The 22,256-nt window shown below is 41.5% G+C and overlaps 1 protein-coding gene across 2 annotated transcripts in view; it reads left to right on the top strand.

Moving 5' to 3' along the window:
- FGF14 (fibroblast growth factor 14) overlaps positions 1-22,256 on the top strand; it is a 603,770-nt gene that overhangs the window by 423,555 nt on the left and 157,959 nt on the right. The window contains exon 1 of one of the 2 annotated variants that reach the window (XM_070471441.1): positions 13,905-14,650. The exons of the other annotated variant lie outside the window; for it this stretch is intronic. Within the exon in view, the coding sequence (XP_070327542.1) occupies positions 14,458-14,650 (193 nt within the window). The 5' untranslated portion in view covers positions 13,905-14,457. Of the gene's footprint in view, positions 1-13,904; positions 14,651-22,256 lie in introns of those variants that run through there. 2 annotated transcript variants of the gene reach the window in all.

The following is a 22,256-nucleotide window of genomic DNA, read 5'->3' on the forward strand; positions in this document are numbered from 1 at the left end:
GCTCTCACCTTAAAAGGAGTAATAAGATTAATTGCAATTTAGAAGGAAGAACAGTCTAATCAGCTAATGACATCTACAGCTAGGATAATGATATCCTCAGCTAAATGTGAAGACTTTCTTTCCCCTTTGTATACATGTTGTCCTCCTATTCCTTCTAAAATCAACATCTCTGTATTTTTAAAAAGGCAACCTTTTATGGTTATGAAGTTAGCGCATGTACCTTGTGAAATATTGGGGGGGAAATACAAAGAATAAAATATAAAATGTATGCCCCACGATCAACTGGTAAACAGTTAATATTGCCCTTCAGTTTATAGATAGATAGATAGATAGATAGATATAGATACAGATATGTATATAGATATATAGTTCTTCCTAGATGGCTCAGTGATAAAGAATCCACCTGCCAATGCAGGAGATGCAGATTTGATCCCTGGGTCGGGAAAATTCTTTGAAGAAGGAAATGGCAACCCACTCCAGTATTCCTGCCTGGAGAACCCCATGGACAGAGGAGCCTGTCTGGCTATAGTCCACGGGTCACAAAGAGTTGGACGTGGCTTAGTGACTGAACAGCATCAGGAAAGTCTGTGTGTGTGTATATGTGTGTGTGTGTGTGTGTGTGTGTGTGTGTGTATGTGTGCGTGTGTATGTTTAATGGCGTAGATCACACATACCCTATTTTGTATACAGTTTAACTCCAATGACCCTGGCTCTCAGGTTAATAGAGAAGTGTGGATAAAGAGCAGTTGAGACTTGAGAGAGGACAGGCAAATACTCAGGTGAGCGAGTGGTTCATATTGCAAACATACATGGAAAGACAATACTCCACGAATCATTACATAGTGTTGATTCTAAAGTTGGTGCAAATTTCCCTAAATGTCTCTTAACGTGGTCACCTGCTAAGGTTCTTTATACTCTTGCCACCAACACAGATTGGGCACTTCTGGTGTACGAAACCATTTTCACTGAATTCTCATGTTAAGCTGTGTCTTAACTTGGGATTTCTCTCCTTTGACACTTTCCCTCTGGAGTCCCCAGGCCCCTCTCGTGAACCTGGTAGAACACCTGCTTTTAAATCTCAGCTTGCCACGTGGCTGTTTCCAGGAGACACTTCCCAACCCACACCAGGTCGACTCATTCTCTTTCCACTCTCCTTGTGCAAGCTTTACACTCTGAATCTCTAACACTCAGTCCCACTTATGTATGTGCCATCTTCCCCTATAGTCTGAGCTTCTTGAGGGTAAAATCATTTTTCATTAATATCTAAGTACTGGGTCAAACTTAGTGATGAAGAGTCAGTGCTCAGTAGATTTGTTAACTGAGTGAATGAATGAATGATGGCTGATTATATAAATGAAGGCATATGCCTTTATGTCTACAAAAAAATTTTTTAATGAAAATCTTAACTGAAGGGGGCTGATTTTTGCCAATGTCAGATGAAGTAATTCATAGACAACTCAGATTATTTAAGTAATAGCGGTTGTTGTTCCATTGCTGAGTCGTGTTTGACTCTGGACCCCATGGACTACAGCATGCCAAGCTTCCCTGTCCTTCACCATTGCCTGGAGTTTGCTTAAATTCATGTACATTGACTCAGTGTAGTGTGTATGTCTTAAAAAAAAAACCAAAAAAGTGTTGAAATGTATCAGGCTCTTAGAAAGCGAGGCCCTTAGGTCCGGAGCCCTGCCCTGGGGTGGTTGGGTGCTTGGGAGGCAGAGAGACCATCCTCAGAAGCTGAGTTGGTGGAAGTGAATTTCCAGAGCCAGAGGGTACAGTGCCCCCACAGGAGGCAGGTGAAGACGTTACAACAAAGGTCTTGGAATAGGACACCTGGTTTATCATTGCCTCAGCGACATGAAAAGTAGAAAGCAGCACTTGCGTGTCTGCTCTCACTCCTGCAGAAGGGCATCAAGGGCTAAAACTAAAACCTCAGAGTGTAAAGACATCAAATTGCTGTCTCCAGTTTATCCTCAAAAATCCCTGAGATGAACAAATCTGAGACTTGTCCTGCTAGAACTAAACCTCTGGAGAGGCCCACTAAGCCCATTTTATGGGCTTCCCAGGTGGCACTCAACATTCAGAAAACTAAGATCATGGCATCTGGTTCCATCACTTCATGGCAAATAGATGGGGAAACAGTGGAAACAGTGACAGACTTTATTTTGGGGGGGCTCCAAAATCACTGCAGATGGTGACTGCAGCCATGAAATTAAATGACACTTGCTCCTTGGAAGAAAAGTTATGACCAACCTAGACAGCATATTAAAAAGCAGAGACATTACTTTGCCAACAAAGGTCTGTCTAGTCAAGGCTATGGTTTTTCCAGTAGTCATGTATGGATGTGAGAGTTGGACTTTAAGAAAGCTGAGCACCGAAGAATTGATGCTTTTGAACTGTGGTGTTGGAGAAGACTCTTGAGAGTCCCTCAGACAGCAAGGAGATCCAAATAGTCCATCCTAAAGGAAACCAGTCCTGAATATTCATTGGAAGGACTGATGGTGAAGCTGAAACTCCAATACTTTGGCCACTTCATGTGAAGAGTTGACTCATTGGAAAAGACCCTGATGCTGGGAAAGATTGAGGGCAGGAAGAGAAGGGGACAATAGAGGATGAGATGGTTGGATGGCATCACCGACTCAATGGACTTGAGTTTGAGTAAGCTCTGGGAGTTGGTGATGGACAGGGAAGCCTGGTGTGCTGCAGTCCTTGGGGTCACAAAGAGTTGGACACAACTGAGTGGCTGAACTGAACTGAACATGTGGCACTAGTGGTAAAGAACCCGCCTGCCAATGCAAGAGACATAAGAGATACGGGTTCAATCCCTGGATTGGGAAGATCCCCTGGAGAGGGGCATGGCAACCCACTCCAGTATTCTTGCCTGGAGAATCCCACGAACAGAGGAGCCGGTTGGGCTACAGTCCAAAGGGTTGCAAAGAGTCGGGCACAACTGAGTGACTTAGCACAGGGGAGATGCACAGAGGTCTGTGAGCGTGGCCAGAGTTGCCTCCTCTTTAGCCCAGGTGGCTGCACTAGTTAGGCATCTGGGGAAGGAATAATTCTGCCTGGACCCTTTATCTCTGTTCATTGGGAAGAGATCCATGTGTTGATATGTGTCAGTGTTTCAAAATTATATATATTTGTCCGCAAAGTAGAATGGCCACTATTCCAGACTAACAGCTGAAGACTTCTTGCAAGCACACGGTACTCTCATTTCTGAAAACTAACTTTGAGTCTCCGTAGGGACTCAGAAGAAAATAAAGTGAGTGACAACGTAAAAAGGGGGGAAGGGCACAGGATTGAGCTAAGAGGCATTTAGAGAATAGGACAACAGAATTTGTCCATTTAAAACCTTCCATGCTGTTCTGCCTAAAGTTACTCTTTTTCTCTGAAATTCCTTCCTCTGTGCACATCAAACTCACTGAAAAATTTCTGAGTTCCTTTAAAAATCTTTGACTTGAATGATACCCTTCATTTGCAGTCAGTGTCAAATCCCCAGGGAACACAAATTCTTACCTAAGGAGCTAGTCTAAATTTCTAAAAGGAGATAGCAATTATCTACTACCCCTACAGCTAAATAAAACTGAAAATGGAATGGGGAAAAGAAAAAAAAAAGATTTTCTGAATCTATTTCTTTCATTTGATGATAGCCTCAGGCCCTAAATCTCATCTTGCACTGCATCACATGTCTAGCTTTAGTTTTATTCAGCTCCTTTCTATGGTCCTAAATCTCAATGAAAGGCATGCTGTAAACTCAAGAAATTTAATTCTTCGTGGATTTATGTGGTACTCGGAAAATGCATCCTCACAACCCACAGGGGAACAAAATGGCTCTGTTTCTGCAACATCTGAGAATTGCTATGCTTTTTTTCCCCTGAGAAATGCAATAATTAAAGTCATAAGACATTCAGGTAAGCAGGTGGCATCAGAGAAGTCCAGCTAATAACAAGATATCATTCTGAACAGGGACTAAAGCAACAGGGCTGCAGGAGCAGGCGCTAATCAGATTCAATCAAGTAAACAGCTGGTGTTTTTTTAAAAAATTATATTTGTAGGAAACAGCGCTCTCATTTAAAAACTGGCATTCTGTCCATAGCTGTGAGGTTGGGGTGTGATTATCAAATGGTAGGCAGTGCTCTGTTTTCACATGCTTTAGATGGAGTGTAGGCATGGCGATATGATGTGAAGAGCCAACTCATTGGAAAAGACCCCGATGCTGGGAAAAGTTGAAGGCAAAAGGAGAAGTGGGCTGCAGAGGATGAGGTGGTTATAGCATCAGTGACTCAATGGACATGAGTTTGAGCAAACTCCAGCAGATAGTGAAGGACAGAGGCGCCTGCTGTCGATGGAGTCACAAAGAGCCAGACGGTGCTTAGAAGAATGAGGCATGGTAGGTTGAATAATACACTCCCCAAAGATGCCCGAGTCCTCTCGCCAGTCCTTCAACTGTGAGTGTGTTTACAGCGCCAAAGAGACTTAGCAGACATGATTACGTTCAAGCTGTTGAAATGTGAGATGATCCCAGGTTACCTGGGTGAGCCCGAGGTCATCATTAGGGCACGACTGAGTGACTGAACTGAACTGATCTCTTGAGTGTAAAGAGTTTCTAGAGACATGTGGAATATACTAGTTTCAGATGGACTTCCAGGTCATGTAGTGAAAGTGTATGAACTTCGATACACTGGCTTTTGCATCAGTTACATCTTCTCAGTCACTAAACTGTGGCAAAAAAAATGAGAGCAAATTTTGTGGTAAAATGATTTTTTTTTAACCAGAAGAAATACAGCCAAGTTTTCATGTCAAGATTAGAGGTGACTTTATTTATCATTTATTTTTATATTCTGATTTTTTAATGAGTACATTTTACTTTTAGAGTCAGCATGTAGTATGGGATGCTGTGTGCTCATTCCTTCTCCGTCTCCCTCTGCAGTTGTGATTTTTATTCCTGCTTTGGATGCAGGTCACTTTGAGAACTGGATGAATTCTGTGCATCTGTGAACCCAGGTTCCATAAAAATGCACATATGTATGCTTAGTCACTCAGTCATGTCTGAATCTTTGCGACCCCTTAGACCCCAGGGAGGGTACCAGGCTCCTCTGTACATGGTATTCTCCAGGCAAGAAAACTGGAGTAGGTTGCTATGCCCTCCTCCAGGGGATCTTCCCAACCCAGGGATCAAATCCAGGTATCCCACATTGCAGATGGATTCTTTACCCTCTGAGTCACCTGGGAAGACACCCCCAAAGTGCAAATGCCCACCATTCTTTTCCCTTTAGTACAAAATTCATGGAGAATCTCAGATCATCTAAATCCATCCACGAAACTGCTGAAAGTCCTCAAGTCCCATGAAAGTTTCCCCATCCTAGACTTGGTGCTGTGACAGCGGTCACATTTTAAATAGATGGATGGAGGTAGCTTGGTAGGAAAAGGATATACTTAAGATCAGTTTCTTTCTTTCTAGCACTGTAAACACAAGAGTCATTTAACATCTCAGAGGCTTAATGTTTCCCCTAAACGGAGATCATGACCCCCACTTCAGTACATGTACAAATTCTTCACAGACTATTACACAAATCTTACTTGGGTGTTTATAAATTGAGAGAGACATACTCTCAATTTGCGTTCAAAGAATTATGACCTAAACCTATGTTCTAATGTATTCCTAATTTCCATTTAACTGTTATTGAAAAAAAATTTCAAAACTGAAATTACATACATACGATCTACACTCTTGGGGTGGTGATGAAAATAGTGTTTTGAGATTCTTAAACTGGGAGTTTGCAAGTCACTTGTGTTCAGAAATCACTGATGCTCTCTGACGACCTCTACCATCATAAGGAATTCAGTCATGTGTTTTGATACATGCTTGCATGCATGTGTGTGCATGCGTGTACAGGTGCACATGTTCATATTTGTGTTTAGCCCACATATTACTAAATGCAAAATAAACATCTGCATCTGTGCACACATATTACTGGGCTTCCCGGATATCTCAGCTGGTAAAGAATCAACCTGCAACTCAGGAGACCTGGGTTTATTCACTGGGTTGGGAAGATCCCCTGAAGAAGGGAACAGCTACCCACCCCACTATTCTGTCCTGGAGAATTCCATGGACTGTCTAGTCCATGGGTCACAGAAAGTCAGACACGACTGAATGACTTTCACTCACATTTATTACTACATACAAAGAACATAATTAACCTAGAAACTGTCATGGCTATGGAAGAGACCATTGTAGTAATCATTGAATAGAAATTGGTTACAATGTGATACTCAGATAAGGTTATATCATATGTGCAAACAGACTCTTTGCACAGAGAATAAATTAAAGTTCATTTCTCATTTTTTGGGAAACTGAATAATATTTTTTTCTGTTGAAATATTTAATAGTCTTTTCAAAAACCCAGTTCACTGATTAATGGTTAAATTGTTGTTATTAGAGTGAGGAAGCATAAGTCAATACTTTCAGTTCTGAAATGAATGCTATGTATGTTTCAGGTTCATTTTAATATAGGAGACTGGAAACCACTGAGACTATTTTTACAGCATATTAGTCAGAATTAAAAAATACATTAGACTTATAAAGCAAAGCCATCTGCACATATCAATCTGGTATTGCGTCTATAGTGAAGACTGTTCACAAGTTTTCAGTACCAATAGTTTCCACTTTTTCTTTATTGAGTCAAAATATTAAGCAACAATAAAATGCCTTCCAGGTTTTTTAATAGATGGAAATCTGTTCCCTACTAGAAATAAATATATCCAGCAAAATTAATCAAGGAGGCCATTATAACATTAACATAATCAATTACTCCTTGAAAATCTAATTTAAAACATTTTAACATTCATTTAGATTATTTTTAAATCTAAAATAAAGATCAATAATACTATCACAGAAAAAATAAGATTTTGAACTTGAACTGTAATGAATGGATACACATCATTCTTAATTAACTACCTGAAATGTTGTCCCAAGTGCATCTTAACATTACCTTTTGATGTTCTTCCAAATGAGTAAAAATCAAAAAAGGTCATTATTGTTCACTAAATTCTCAGAATTATCTCACACATTTTCAAATAGAACCTATTTAATCCAGAATAAAGAATAAAAACATAAATGCTGATATATCCTTTATGACCTACGCAAGCTCACCCCAAATTAATTTATGATTATTTATTCGTGAAACAATGTTGGGCCCTCATATTTTATCCTTAACTTTAAATAGTTCACAAGTGATTGATGTTCAAAGCAAACCATGTGACAAAATGGAGTGAATCGTTTATTGTGTGGAGATGATCAAATAAGTAAGCAGGGAATATTTGAGGAATATTTGTTTCTACCCTAACTAGCCTTCCAATTCAGACCCACTGGGAGATAAAGGAATTAAGACAACAATGACAATAATGAAACTAAAGATATTTCTGAACACAGGTGCCCTGAATCACTTAAAATCTTTTTTAATCAAAAGATGTAAGATGTTCCTAAGCAAAATACAGGGCATGACATAGTTAAATAAGGGTAGAACTCCCATTTATAGACTTACATAGTGCCATCATATCCTATTTCATTGGTTCTACCATGCAAATAATTTTTGTATAAACATCTTTGAAATTGATATACACCTTGTGATTTATGACATGATATAGTTTAATAAAATGTTTTTTTTCTTTGTACTTAAATCATGCATCTTAAAGTCAATAATTTCTTAGATCTGATGAATTTGGTCACATAGAAATGATGTCTGTGGTGGTGGCATATATGAATAAAACATAGGCAGATTGTCAGTTAGTGGAACTAAGGGTTTGCATTTAATAGTGATATCAGTATCACAAAATACATTTTTAGACTTTTTTGTTTATTTGAAGTTGAGATAATGTACTTGTTTTTAGTAAACCATACAAAAACATATATTTAAACAACCTATTCAACAAAATAACCTAGAATATAACAAAAACTCTGAAGGCAAGGGGGGAAAGGCTCTTTTAATAATGAAATCAGTGTTAATAAGGCTGTTTTTTCTCTTCTTATATACTCTCCTCCCTTAGACTTTATTTAACTTTATATTTATAGATGATTCTAACCTATATTTCATCTAGCTTCCAATGATTGATTTGATGTAACAAGTTTGAAAACGGGGCAAATTGTCAATTGGGAAACTGAACGCAGAACCCAGGTGGCTCGGTAGTAAAGAGCCCGCCTACTAAGCAGGAGGTTTGGGTTCAATGCCTGGATCAGGAAGATCCCCTGGAGAAGGAAATGACAACTCACTCCAGTATTCTTGCCTGCGAAATCCCATGGAGAGAGGAGCCTGGCGGGCTGTAGTTCATGGGGCTGGGTTGCAAAGAGTCAGATGACTGAGCAATTAAGCAACCTGAAAGCAAAGAGAAGACTGGGTGTTGGGAGGCAGGGATGAGTCACAAAGATCAGTAATATTGTCCTCTCCAATCCCAGTGGAATCATTCTCACACCCTTCAGTAAGCCCTGAGCATCACTGCTGGAATTTAGAACTCAAACTACGTGTCATGTTAGGTTAAGCCTAAGTGACATAGCAAAGTGTAAAGACCTCTCTGTGTATCCTATTTCTGAGGTTGAGGTTGTGTAGATTCCAAATGGAATTTTAGATTTCTTGGTGCTTAAACAGATCAAGCATCCTGGGGTAATTTATCCTTGGCAGACTGGGTTAAGTGAGATTTTCTGTTCCTCTTATTTGGTATTAACTGTTTGGCTGTCTATGTATCCAACTTCTTAATTCTTTAAGCACCCACTTTGCCTTGTGCCATTTTAAGCAAGTGGACATGTGACAGTTGACAAATTGGGCACAAAATACGTTCTCTCTTAGGCTTGTGTTTGAAAACAGCAAGATAGTGCAAATGAATAAGATACGTACTAAAAAACATATATAAAATGCATAGAATTTTTTAAAGTTGTAAGTGCTCTGTAGAAGGAATAAGGGATTGACTGTGTGGCAGTTGCTATTTTAGTTAGGTCTGTAAGAGAGGATCTCAACTGGGATGATAATCAGTGAGCAAGATTTCGAAGGTAAGTGAATCATATGGAACAGAAAGCATGGAAATCCTTCCATAGCAGCATGCCAGGTGGGTTGAGGAACAGCCACTGGTGAATGAAGAGAGAAGCAGAGATGATGTCAGATAGCAAATGAAGGTAGATGAGGGATACAAATCATCTGGAGCATTGTGGACACTGATGGCTTTGGTTTCTACTGAGTTGTAGGATTTTGAATTGAGGCGTAAAATAATAGGGTTTATACCTCTAACACTTTGGCCACAGTTTTGAGAGCATATTAAAGGTCAAGGGTGAAGTCCAAGGGACCAATCAGGTCACTACTGTAACAGTTCAATAGATGATGGTGACAGGTAGCAACGTAGACAGTGGGAAGTGATCGTGTAGTAGATATATTTTGATGATAGGGCGAATGCATTTTGCTGAAGAATTACATAAAGGTGCTAAAGAAGGAAATGAGCTTAGTATGATGCCCAAGCTTTGAGCCAGAAGAACAAGCAGAAGGCAGATGTCATTCCAGAGATGGGGGAGATTGTAAAGCAGGTCAGAGAAAGGAAAGTGAAAGTGTAATCTTGGCCAAGTTAAGCCTGAGATGCCTACCAGACATCTTCATAGAAAATTCAAGGTAGGACTTGGTCGTTGAGGAAATGAAGACCTGAGTAATGAGGGTTTAAGAAATTACCGATGACTATCATGCATTGAATTTGGGAAGATCTCCTGGAGAAGGAAATGGCAACCCACTCCAGTGTTCTTTCCTGGAGAATCCCATGGACAGAGGAGCCTGGTGGGCTACCGTCCATAGAGTCACAAAGAGTCAGACACGATTAAGCAGCTGAGCACACTGAGTTTGCACTATGTGGCAGGCACTGCTGTGTTTTACACACGTGTTCTCCGCTAATCCTCATAATGACCTTATTGCATTATTATGACTATTTTACAGCAAAGGAGATTGAAACCTAGGTTTAGATCAATCGCTCAAGGGTGCAGAGTACAGTCTATGTTTGCTTTGCTCCAATTGTGATTTTAGCTACTGTTTTATATTGCCAAGGGGAGTGTGGGCAAGAGGCAATAAAAATGTTCCAGGCAGAAGGAACAACATATGCAAAGAAGAAGGGCCAAAGGGAACCTGGCATCTTCTGGAGACTTTCGAGCACAAGGAAGTGGTTGGTAACCAGCCTCCAGTGAACTAATGCTTGTGTGATACTTTGCAGTGTTAGAATTGTTCTCAGAGGCACACATATTGCTCTCTGTGAGGCAGGGAAATGTTTTTATTATCACTCTTCAATGAGTGGAGAAAGAGGCTTACAGAGCTAAGTTCACAAATTTGGTCAATTGTGAGCTAAGGTTTGACCTTGGACTTCTTTTGCCAAGACTTAGAATAATTTTTACATTTCTGAGTACTTAAAATATTTCTGGGGACCCATTTAGGAGCTGGAGAAATATACACGAGGTTACATGTATGTTGTTACCAAAAAGCCATGGAAATTGGAACATAATTTCCAAGATAGAAATAAGTGATATGAAGGACAATGAAAATAATAGCTGTCATACTTAAACACCGAGGATGTACCAGACACTGGACAAGGATCTTTACAATTGTTTATTAATTTTAATCTCACAAGAACTGAAACGGAGATTTCATTATCATCTCAGTTGTAGAGATAAGGAAACTGAGGCTGAAGGAGACTAAAGCAACTCACTGGAGATCTTTATACTGGCAGGATGGAGCAAGAGGCAAGAAATGAACGTGGCTGTCTGAAACCAGAGTTCAGACTCCTGACAGGTTGGTCAGGAGGCATTGCTGTCTTAGCAGTACTTTATTGTTTGCTTTTGTAAAGTCTAATGTGAAATTAGTGACACCAAGGAGGTCCTCATGAGTGTGAAATTATTTTCTGAATCACAGCAAGGTATGGATTTGTGTTCACCTGTCCTGAACGGTTTTCACCCTGTTGGTTTTTTTTTTTTTTTTTGCACATGCTTTTATCACAGCTTAAGACAGCAGATGGCCCTCTTGCGTTTTTTTTCATTGCCTCCATCTGTAAACAACTAAACAGCGTTTTGGGGAGGTGAAAAGGAAAACGCATGGATTAAGCGAAAAGACCGGGATTATCCCAATGCTGCCCCCAACCCATGCTCCGCTAGGACAGGAAACCACACAAGATAGAAATGACCCCGTTTAAGGCTTGTGAAATTCACAATCCTACATAGATGCGCTGAGACTGAGGAGTCCGCTGCGCCAGGGGTCGGAATGCATCAGGAAAAAACACTATTTCTCGGTTATCAAAAAGCTGAAAGGCTTTGTGCTCCAAGGTGGGTTATTAATGCCAGTGGAAGCAGTGAGGATTAATTTCCTTCCCGCCTTGGGTGGCGCGGAGTGGGGAGTGGAAAGCTGCTTTTAAGGTAAAGCATCAGAGGCGCTCCCACGCTCAGGGAACTTGCTTCCTCGCTCAGCGCTAAGGCTGGGCAGAATCTCTGTCCGCGGTGCTGAATCGCACCCTTGTCTGAGGTGGCTCGCGTTGAAGGGAGGGGGTCTAAAGAAACCAAAATACCAACCTTCCCTTGGATTATACAATCCAGAGACTTGTAGAGAAGACTGAATTATAAGAAAATGCCTGGAAAGAAAATAATTAACACAGCTCTAATAATAAGAAGCTTTAATCTGTTCAAGTTATTATACTAGACACATTTATCACAAGGATTAAAAAAAAACAACTTTCAAAGCAAACTGGGTTATGTTGTTTGGGGCAATTGTATTATATTCAAAAGGTTACTATACTTAACATTTTGCTTCTTTGAAAAACTCATTACTATAAGTAAATATGTTTGCTTTAGTTGTAAAGTCATTAGGAAATTGCAATCTGTAATGTCTGAGATAGCCACTCTTCAATAATGGAAGGCCAGAGAAGCTACTTCTTCTGTTCAATACGACTTATTTAAGTGTGTTTTTTTAATAGCCTTTTATTAGGTGTATCCATCTCTGCCAATGACCTTTCCTTTTTCAGCAGGAACATGGCAACACTAAATACATAGTGTAAAAAGATGAGAGCCAAGACACATAACACAGGGAGGCCAAGGTAGGCATGGAGTCAAATAGCCAACACACCCCTTTCCTTTGCTTTTCCTATCTCTTAGCTGATTCAGGATTGCAGATTTCTGGAGAATTACTCATGCATTTTCCTTTTAATAATCATGGCTATTAGACAGATTTCATGTGTGCATAAAACACAATAAGGTAGGGAAAGCCAGCTTACAGAATATGTTTTTTAATGTTAAATATTATATACACTGTCCTAAAACCAATTTGATCTGCACTGGACTGAAATCTACATACTCCTTTTAGATTAAATTCTCTTCCTCCAAAGAGACTTGTTAGTAAAATGTTGTAAATACAATGAAAAGCAGCTGAGCAGTAATTGCTTCCGTGGTGAGACTGTGGCTAAGTTCTTCCATCGAACAGAAGGTGTCTAGCCTCCTTGTCATCAGCCCTTGTCTGAACTTCTCCCACTTGCCTGGTTGCAGGTCTGCGTGGTACTTTACTGCCTATTCCTGAGACAAAGACAAAGTGTGTGTTGGTTCAGAACTGCTCCCAGGGCTGCTTGCTGTCCTCTTCCCAGCTCTAAAGTCGTCACCAGAGAAGCGATTGTTACAAGCAGCAATTACCAAATGAGTTTTCCTTCCTCCATTCTTCACACCCGATTGTGAGAGGTCTAGTTTGCCCATTTCTTTTCTTTGCCTTCCTGGAATGACAAGCAGTCTAAAGGAAAGAGGGAAAGGTGAGAAACCACAGGAGCACAAGCTACTCCTAGTTCTGACGGGTGTATCCTAGAAACCATGGATCTGCGTTCACCCAGGCGTGAATTGTGTCTCTCCCAACCTCCTGTTCTAGGGCGCCCTCCACTTGCTCCCCTCCTCCGGGGCCTTCATATTTTCGCTTGCCCAACACGGAAGTGCTGTTGGGACCCCGACAGGAAATCAGGGAGACTAGGCAGCAACTGCTGTGTTTGAATGTCAGACACAGTTCATTCGTTTCGCTCCCTGGCTCTCTACCCAGGGACACCAGCTCTAATTGGAGTGTCCGTCAGTCTGGCTGCTTTCTCTCGTTACTGGAGTACTGTGTCAGCCTGCCCGCCCTTGATATTCCGTGCTGCCTTCTTCAATGTTCCGTCCCCGCGGCTGTTCCGTAGCAGCTACTGCTGCAGCCGTCTCTTCCTCCGGAGTGCTCCTGAGTAAATTTGGGGAGGGGCGGGGGGCGCGGGATGAGGTGGGGTCTTCTCCCCTCCTCTCCTCCCTCCTCCTTGCTCTGCTACGGTTTCAGGATGACAACCCTACTTCTCCCGGCAGCCAGCCGAAGGGAGAGTCCAGCAAGTCTGGGCGGATTAGGTAGGGAGTGGAGACGCCTCGCTTCCCAGGACACACTCGCCTCGCTCCCAAGCTCCCTCCTCCCCTCTCCGCCTTCTCGGGGTGGAGAGGCTCCCGGAGCTGGAGGGATTAGCCAGGAGGGCGGAAACCACCGCGCGTTCCAGCCGCGCCCGCGAGTTTCCGTGGACCAAGAGGCACGTTAAGATCCAGAAACCCTCACTAAGCCCGGGGAGCCTCGGACACCTGCCAGTTTTCATCCAAGAAAAAGAACGCTGATCATTCCTTCAATTCCACCTGCTTTGGTTCAGCCTCTTAGGACCCCACCCCCCCTGCCACCCATTTCGGGCTTTCTTTTATATGATTATTAATATTTTTAAAGTCATTCTTGTATCTCCCTTTTTTTCTTTTCTTTTTTCTGAAGGCTGACCTAGGAGGGGAGGGGGGGAACGGGAGGGGAGTGGAGTGGGGTGGGAACGAAGCGCTCTGATTAGAGATCTCCTGGGAGAAGATTGCTCTCTCCAGATGCTGATTTCCAAAGCACTTGACAATCACCGGCAGAATCAGCGAGCGGGCAGCGGCGGCGACACCGGACGGGGGGCAGCTCGAGCCAGGCGCTGAGTTCTGCCCGGCGCGCCCTGGACGCACCGACGCGGAGACCCTGCGGGCGCCGCTCCTCCACCCCTTGCCCTGGAAGAAGGCGGCCAGCTCGCCCTCGCGCCCGGGAGGCGGGCCGGACAGCGAGGCCGCGCGAGTTGCGGCGGCTGCCCGTCGGAGAGAGGGCTCGGGCGGCACGCGGGGTGACCGGCGGCGCCCGCAGCCCCGGGCCCCACTCCCGGCTCCGACGCGGCCGCCACCTCTGGCTCCCGCCGCGCCCCGGGCGCATTTGCGCGCCGGGCCCCGCGCTCCGCGGAGAGGGCGATGGGTCCTAGTGGGGACTGAGCGCCCCTGCGCCCTCTCCCCAGCCCTCCTCTCCGCCTCCCCGAGGGCGAGCCGCCGTCTGCGTCTCCCCGTCTCTCTCCGGGGTCCCTCAGCTCCCTTCCCTCCGTGCCTCCCTCCTCCGGACCCGGGCCGGGGCCACCATGGCCGCGGCCATCGCCAGCGGCTTGATCCGCCAGAAGCGGCAGGCGCGGGAGCAGCACTGGGACCGGCCGTCCGCCAGCAGGAGGCGGAGCAGCCCCAGCAAGAACCGCGGGCTCTGCAACGGTAACCTGGTGGACATCTTCTCCAAAGTTCGCATCTTCGGCCTCAAGAAGCGCAGGTTGCGGCGCCAAGGTCTGTGCTGGGGTTCCCTGTCGGGAGGCGCGCCCTCGGACCTCTCCCATCTCCCCGCCTGCGTGGGGCCTTTTCGGGCCCCCCTCCCGCCCTCGATCTCTCATCTCACACCCCCACCCCCCACCCCACCCCAAGACAAGTCTCCTTTCTGAGCGCTCCGAGCGCCTTCCGCCCCCGGGAGCTGGGAACAGGCTCTCTGGCAACCTGTAGCCGCTGACAACTCCACCGGCGGCCAGGAGCCCGCAGGGTGGCCCGTTCCCACCGCTGCCTCTTTCTCTCCAGGAGGATGTGGGCTGACCCCCAGGGGGAATCTGTGCTCTCGAGGGTCTAGGCTTCTTCCCCCCCGGGACGTAGAGTCTGACTCCGGAATGTTGGGGCAGTGGGCGGGGGGTGGGGGGGACCTCCCCTAACACCTCGGGGTCGCGCCGGCTGCTTCCAGTCCGCTTGGAAATGCCAGGAATTTCTGGGTCTGGCCTCTCTGGGTTTCCAGTGCTCAGGGAAACCCGCTGGGCTCCCAGACCTTGGCGGAAGGTGGTGACCCCCGCCGGGGCTCGGCGGGGGCTGGTGCGAGAGAAGTGAGCGGAGGGTGTGTTTGCCTTGGGAGCCAGCTGGGTTGAGATTGACCAGAAAGCTGCTTATTGTGCATCACTGGTCATTCTGAAGTCTCGAGATCGCCTCTTGGGACGAGGAGAGGGGCGCAGAGTAGGAAGAACGCTTCGGGAAGGAGGGTGCGGGGTGGCAAAGAACCCCATACGTGGTAGTCTTGATTCAAGGACTCGAGAATTACACGAGGTAAAAGAAGCAGTTACTATAGACAGATGACGAGAATAGTTGCCTCATTGGACGTATTTTTCTGGAAACAACTAGTGTCCAGCAAGACCTTCTGGTGCTGCCTTTAGAATGACCAGAGTCTCAGAAGGCGACTCACCCCTGAGCTGGAGCTCAGAGGCTTTTGTTCCTTCTGCTAGTTGGCTGGGCATCCAGTTGCTAGGGGAGGTTGTTTGGCGAGCATGTGGGATGTTTCCGTGGGATAAGTGGGGATGGCTTGCTTTTCATCACTAAGTGGGCTCGGCAGGAAACACTGAAGAATGTATTTACGTTAATAGGAGTATATGTTTGCCCAGCACTTTATATTCCCGGTGCCCAGCTGTATTTATTTTAAGTTCCCTGTTGTTCCAAAGATGGGTAAGAGAAGCATATGTTTTAGGTGTGTATCTATGTGAGGGTGTGTGTATCCCACACATTTGCAGATTTATGACCAAAAGTTTCAATGCTTCTTTAAACAAAAGCTAAAACTGTATATATATTTTTTAAGCCACTCCTTGTCATAGACAGAAATTAGAGTTACCAGCTCTTAGAATCAAGAAGGCAAATATCTGAGCAGGATCAGAGTGGAAGTTCTAAGGTAGATAAATTATAGAGCTATAAGAGAAGAGACTTCCTGATGAGGAGTTTGGGGACAATGATGTTTTCACACCAGTGTTGAAGCTGTTTAAAAAAAATGGACCTTAATTTTCTTCTTGAGCCTAGAGCCCTATCCAGCAAACCTGGGTTTTATAAGACCAACTGGATTGTTTTAAATGCTGCTGTTCCATGGAGGGTCATGTTATCATGACTTAACCTGTTTGCTTCTCTCCTAATTTCATCTGAATATCTTTTAGGACCCAGTTTTCACCAAATAGATCTCCAATTCTGCCATCTATTTGAGTAAATAAGCACATTTCTTCTAGATAGAATTATTTTAATATGAACGATGAGGAAAACTTGGTGTGTTTTCTTTAAATATAAACCAGTGGATTGTTTTATAAATATGAACAATAAATGTTCTGAATCATATGAGTCATGAAGGAAGGTTTGCTTTACACTTGTGAATGTTAGGATGGGGGTAAACTTTTTACCAGAGAAAAAGACATCTGAGCTATCTATTTCAACATTTGTAACCCTGGCTGCTCTCTTGACATTCGTGAGTTTGCAGTGATATGCAAGCCTTAATGATCTGCAAGAAAAATATATTTGAGGGCACTTTTGCTACCTTATTTTTGATGGAAGAATGGAAAAGAAATAGAATAGAAGGAAGTTTCATCAGGACCTTTTCTTTTATCCTTCTTATATATTTTCTATATAAAGGCATATATTCTTCAGTGAAGAAAATATAGATAAACCCTTTGAGTATCAGAAAGGAATTATTTTTAATTTAAGCAAAATAAATATTGAAACTATATTGTGTAAATTGTATATTAGTATATGATTACATGGTTTTATATTACTAAATATAATGATACACAATTCTTTTTTAATTAAATATTTCTTTAGAAGATATTTTTAAGCATGTTTACCTTTTCCTCCTGTACTTATCCTTTGCATAGGAACTGACTCAAGGAAATTTTAAAATTCTGATTTCTTGATTTAAAGATATAACTTTTAGGTGTGACAATTTATCATTGTATTTGAAAATTATTAATTTGGCAAATAGTCATTGAATCTTTATGACGTGTCAAGTCCTGTTCTAGGACTTGCGGAGTGTTGTAAAGAACAGACGATTCTTCTTCCACCAGGGAGATCACAGACGTGAGACAGAAAGTCACTGCAGGTAGCAAAGAACAAGTTAATAAGACATTGCAAAACTCGAGGTCCGGAAATGCACAAGGAGAGTTGAAGGAGAGAACCAGGGGGCAAGGGTGGTGGGAAGGGGTACCTAGTCAGGGCCGATAGACAGGGTGGGAGACACCGAGAGCTACAGGTTGAAGGCTGCCATCTGAGAGGGGATGCCGAGGTTTGAAGAACAGTGTGTGTGAAGCCCCTGATGCGGGGATAATCTTAGCCTGTTGGGAGAAGCGGAGGAGGTGCAGAAACTTCAGGTACACTGCCATTTCACGTTACATCTATTTTGTCTGCAGTTTGCTTTTTGACACAGAAATGCAAATACATTTGACTTGTTTGCCAACAAAATAAAGAATAGCTTGATATTTTGTCTTTTGGGGAAAAGTAATATACATATCTTAGATGTAGTGTTTTTTTTTCTTTTTAATCCTCCTTTAAGTAGTAATTTATTTAATATAAAAAGTATGACACATTTATTTATCCCCTTTGGGTCAGGCCTTACGTCCCCACTCTGATCACCTCCTGCCCCCATAGAAGGTTTTTGCACCAGTTGAGTTGCTCCTGGAAAGGATAGAAATTTGCTAGATGGCTTAGTGGTCGTGGTGGGCACCACACCCTATCTTACCTTCCAGACTCATCTCCCTCCACCCGTGAAGTAACTCTTTAGACTCCAAACATCATTCACGGTTCAACCACATGGTTTCAAATCTATGCACTTTAGTTTGTGCTTCACTCGACATAGAGTCTCTCCCTTCACCTGTTGCCCGTTTCTTAAAGCTTGAAAAAAAATGCCAGCTTCTCTGAGAAGTCTTCCCTCCTTGCTGAGAAGTAAGAAGAACTCATTTTATACCTCATGCTTGTTGTTTATGCCCAATAAGAATTAACACAGCACACGTATTCAGTAGTTTGTAGTAGGGAGCAATGTCTCTGTTTTATGCACAGAGATTTCTGTACAGATTTCTGTACAAATCTTGGCAGTGTGTCTGCCATGCCCTGGGTACTTGTCACTGCCCTCGAATTGAATTGAAATAAGGAATGTCAATGTGTCCAAAGCTGAAAAAGTGTTTTTGGACCACGGTGCTCTAACTAGACTATTTTAGAAGCAAATATACTTTTCAAAATTTTATATCTTTTTTTTACTTTCCCTAAGAGTACACATATAATCTATCCTTTTTTTTTTTAAAGGGATTGGAGTGTGATTACATATTTGCAAGTTATTCTCTGCAAGAATATAACCAGCCTCACTTTAAGGCTTAATTAGTTTATGAAAATAGATACTTAGAATATCTGTTGACATAGTTAAAGAAAGAAGGCACAAGGAAACCAACAATTTGCATCTAGCTTTATTATTTGGAATCTCAACAAAAAAAAAAGGGAAAACTGAAATAGAACCAACCTGTGATGATGTATATGAACATTATATGTTCATATGGTGAACATATATATGAACATTATATCCTAAAATTGTTACATTTTTGTTATCAGTTTTTAAACCAAAGAAGAACTTTCATTTTTGTAGGATAATAACCTTTCAAAATCTTTGGTACAGCTAATGCAATTGTGTTTTGAAATCTTCTATATTTCACTTTTTGGCTGTTGTCATAAGAGCAATGGTGTCATGTGTCATGTACTTATATGTTTAATCAGTAGTTATGTGGGTTTCCCACTAACACATTTTACATAACGAACTACAGGATGTCATAAGAAATAAGGAATGAAAAATTAGCTACTGAAAATTTGTTTTCAACTTATTCTGTCAGATATATACACACCTATATATACATTTCTTTGCAACATTGTGATAATGAAACCCATCAGCTATCCTAATAAAAGAGCAGTGGACTTCCTTCTTACACGGTATTGTGTAAGGAAGGCCAAGCACACCCTTTCAGAAAATAATCAACAGCAAAGAGTTCTCAATTTTGTCTTACTGCTTCTGAGCCATCACCATTGAAAATAAAAAGACAGCATACTTAACTTGGGCTCTTTAGGTCAAAATAAGGAAGGAGTCTTTTTCTCCCAAAAGATCACCCTGTTTTACTTTTGGAAGTATATTTTTTTACTTTTCTAGAATGATGTCTGTGGGAGTCTTCCTACCTATCTTTTGATAATACCTGTTGCTAACTTTGATAAGCAGAGTTTTATTACTTATTAGTTTTATTAAGGCAAGACAAAAATTGTACATTTTCTGTCTTGAAATATCTCATTCTTTAATGAGGGCTATTCTGTCGAATGCAGGGTTTCTAAGTGAAAGATGTTATGGGGATATTACTGAATTGGTACATAAAACAATTTGAAAGGCTTTTTCTTTAATTGACCTTGATTCCTTATGTATATTTTCTGTGACTTGTTATGATTTCAGACATTCTACATTTGCTGAAAGCATCTGAAAAAAAAAGGTTAATACCACTCTGGTGCAATAAATTAGTGTTGCAATACATAAAGTGTAAGATAGCAGAGTAGGTCAGGTAAGATGCAAGTTAGGTTAAGTAAGTAAGAAGGTTTGCTTTGGGTTATGTTAGATTCATTGCTTGAGTTGAGTTTACATATATTGAGAAAATAGTACTATTAACTGTTAAAGAAATCCTTTGACTTATCTTCAAATATAGAATTTCAGAAGCACCAATTCTCCCCCACCCCCCCTACTCGGTTGCCGTTATCATCTACAGATTTCACTTTATATTTCAAATTAGTAGAATCATTGGTGCACTTGTCCTACATTTAGCTCCTAAATTCTGTTTTTTCTGTTAGTGATTTTAGTCTACACAATGTTCCTATAAGAAAGTCATTTTAAAATAGACATGAACCTCCCCTCTCTTCAATGTAAAAAGATATCTCCTAAATTTTATTTACTTAATTTTAAATAGTGGCAGACATTGAAAGGGAGTGGTAAATGAATTATATTTCAATCTGATTTATCACTTTGTTCTGAAATCTAGGTTTCTTTCTAGATATAGTTTATATTAATTTCTCTCCAAATGGTCAGAAATTTTAGCCAAAAAGAACTATGATATTTAGATAGTACAGATTGTATATAATATTTTAAATATAGTCATTTTAGCACTCAAAGGCTAAAAGCATAATAATGGTAGACTCAAAAATATAAGAGACCATATTAGGGGGGTAGATGCAATTTAAAGTCAACTGCACTATGTTGACATGACTACAAAACTAATTTAGTCATTTTATCTACAATGATTCCAACATTCAATTTAAGAAATTGCTATAATTTAATAATTCTATTTAAATTAATATGGTACCATTCACTGTTTCCTAGGGCTGAAAGGCTAGCTGTAAAGCATGGTAGTAGAATTTAGACACCTTTTATAAAAATCATTTTATGTTACCACTTTGTCATTCAGGAAAAAAAGATTCTTTTCATAAAGCTATATTGTATAAAATATTTTTTATGGAATATGTGTTTCACCCTATGCTTTTATACTTCCTTAATATCAGGTTTAATAGGGACCCATATGGTGTGATGATGGGCAACAACCACTTAAAGGTCAGTGTCTCACCGGTGCCTGACAAATAGCTAACATTCCAGAGCATTTATTGAATGAATGGAAAATCCTGTATTTCTCAGGATTTGTGAGTAGCAGTGGCATAGAGTGGCAGTAGAGATTAGTATGCACGTGGCAATGACTGTAATTGACTGGGAACTTATTAATGTGTCAACAACTACCTATATGACACTCACAATGTCAGGCACTGCCCTTGAGTAACCATTTACCCTCCCAACAAGCCTATGTAGTAGGTACACTATATTATCCATTATTTGAAGAAACACTGAAATATTTCCCAACCACCCATTTTATAAATAAGGTATCTGAAACCAAAGAAAAGAATGAGTAAATTGTCCAAGTTCATGTAACATTAAGGTATGGCACTTGGATTAAAATCTAGGTTCCAGGTTGACTCCAGGGTCCCCTCTATTAACCAGTGTCCAACATCAGTTGTCACATATTTGATTTCATTACTTCAGTTAGTTGAGATTCATCACCATCTCAAAGGAAACCAAGGCTTGAAGAATTTGTGTTTTGCCAAAAGCCTTACACATAGCAAGTGACACAACCAAAATTCAAAAGCAAATTTGTTCTTCAATACTCTATCCTTCTCACTACTTTCCACTCTTTCAGTTCTTTATGGCGTTAGCATTAATGGCAGACATTATTTCAAGACACATAGTAGATGCTCATCATAGGTATCTGTTGATTGGATGCATGTGAAGTGAAGAGAAGTGAATGTCGCTCAGTCATGTCCAACTCTTTGTGACCCCATGGACTATACAGGCCATGGAATTCTCCATGCCAGAATACTGCGGTGGGTAGCCTTTCCCTTCTCCATGGGATCTTTCCAACCCAGGGATTGAACCCAGGTCTCCCACATTGCAGGCAGATTCTTGACCAGCTGAGCCAGGAGGGAAGCCCTGAATACATGTAATAATGTGTTATTTACTTTTTAAAACTGAGGGTGCAGGTACATTTGCCTGGAAGTAGAGGTTTATTTGTGGGATTTGGGGAAAGAGAAAAAAAAAAAAAAGGCATGTTTTGCCAAGTCATTTTTGATATAGGAATGCAGCTTTGGTTTTTCCAGCAAGTGTTTGGAAGTGACATAAGTTGATGTTATCTTCTTAATGAATTGCCACATTGACCTGAAATTCTGAAAAGGATTAATTAGGAGGGCTTTCACTAGCATGTAATGACTTTAATGTGAGGTCTTTCATTAATTTTTCATTAATTGTCTCAGATAATATATATTTTAATATTTCTTGTGTCTCTTAAGTTATATTCCATGATAAACTGAAGCAAACCACCAAGGTTATAGAGTCACAAATTAATCATGAAAATTTCAGACTGTTAGTAACATTGGTTCATTGTCCTTTTCTAATGAGTTCTTAGATCTTCTCAATACCAATATCAGAAAAATGGAGTCAAGGCTAAAAATTGTTTGTAAATTGTATTATGTGCTATGTAACGATTGCACACATATGAATATTTAAATC

Source organism: Odocoileus virginianus, chromosome 8 (genome assembly GCF_023699985.2).
Source record: "Odocoileus virginianus isolate 20LAN1187 ecotype Illinois chromosome 8, Ovbor_1.2, whole genome shotgun sequence".
Classification (NCBI taxonomy): Eukaryota; Metazoa; Chordata; class Mammalia; order Artiodactyla; family Cervidae; genus Odocoileus; species Odocoileus virginianus.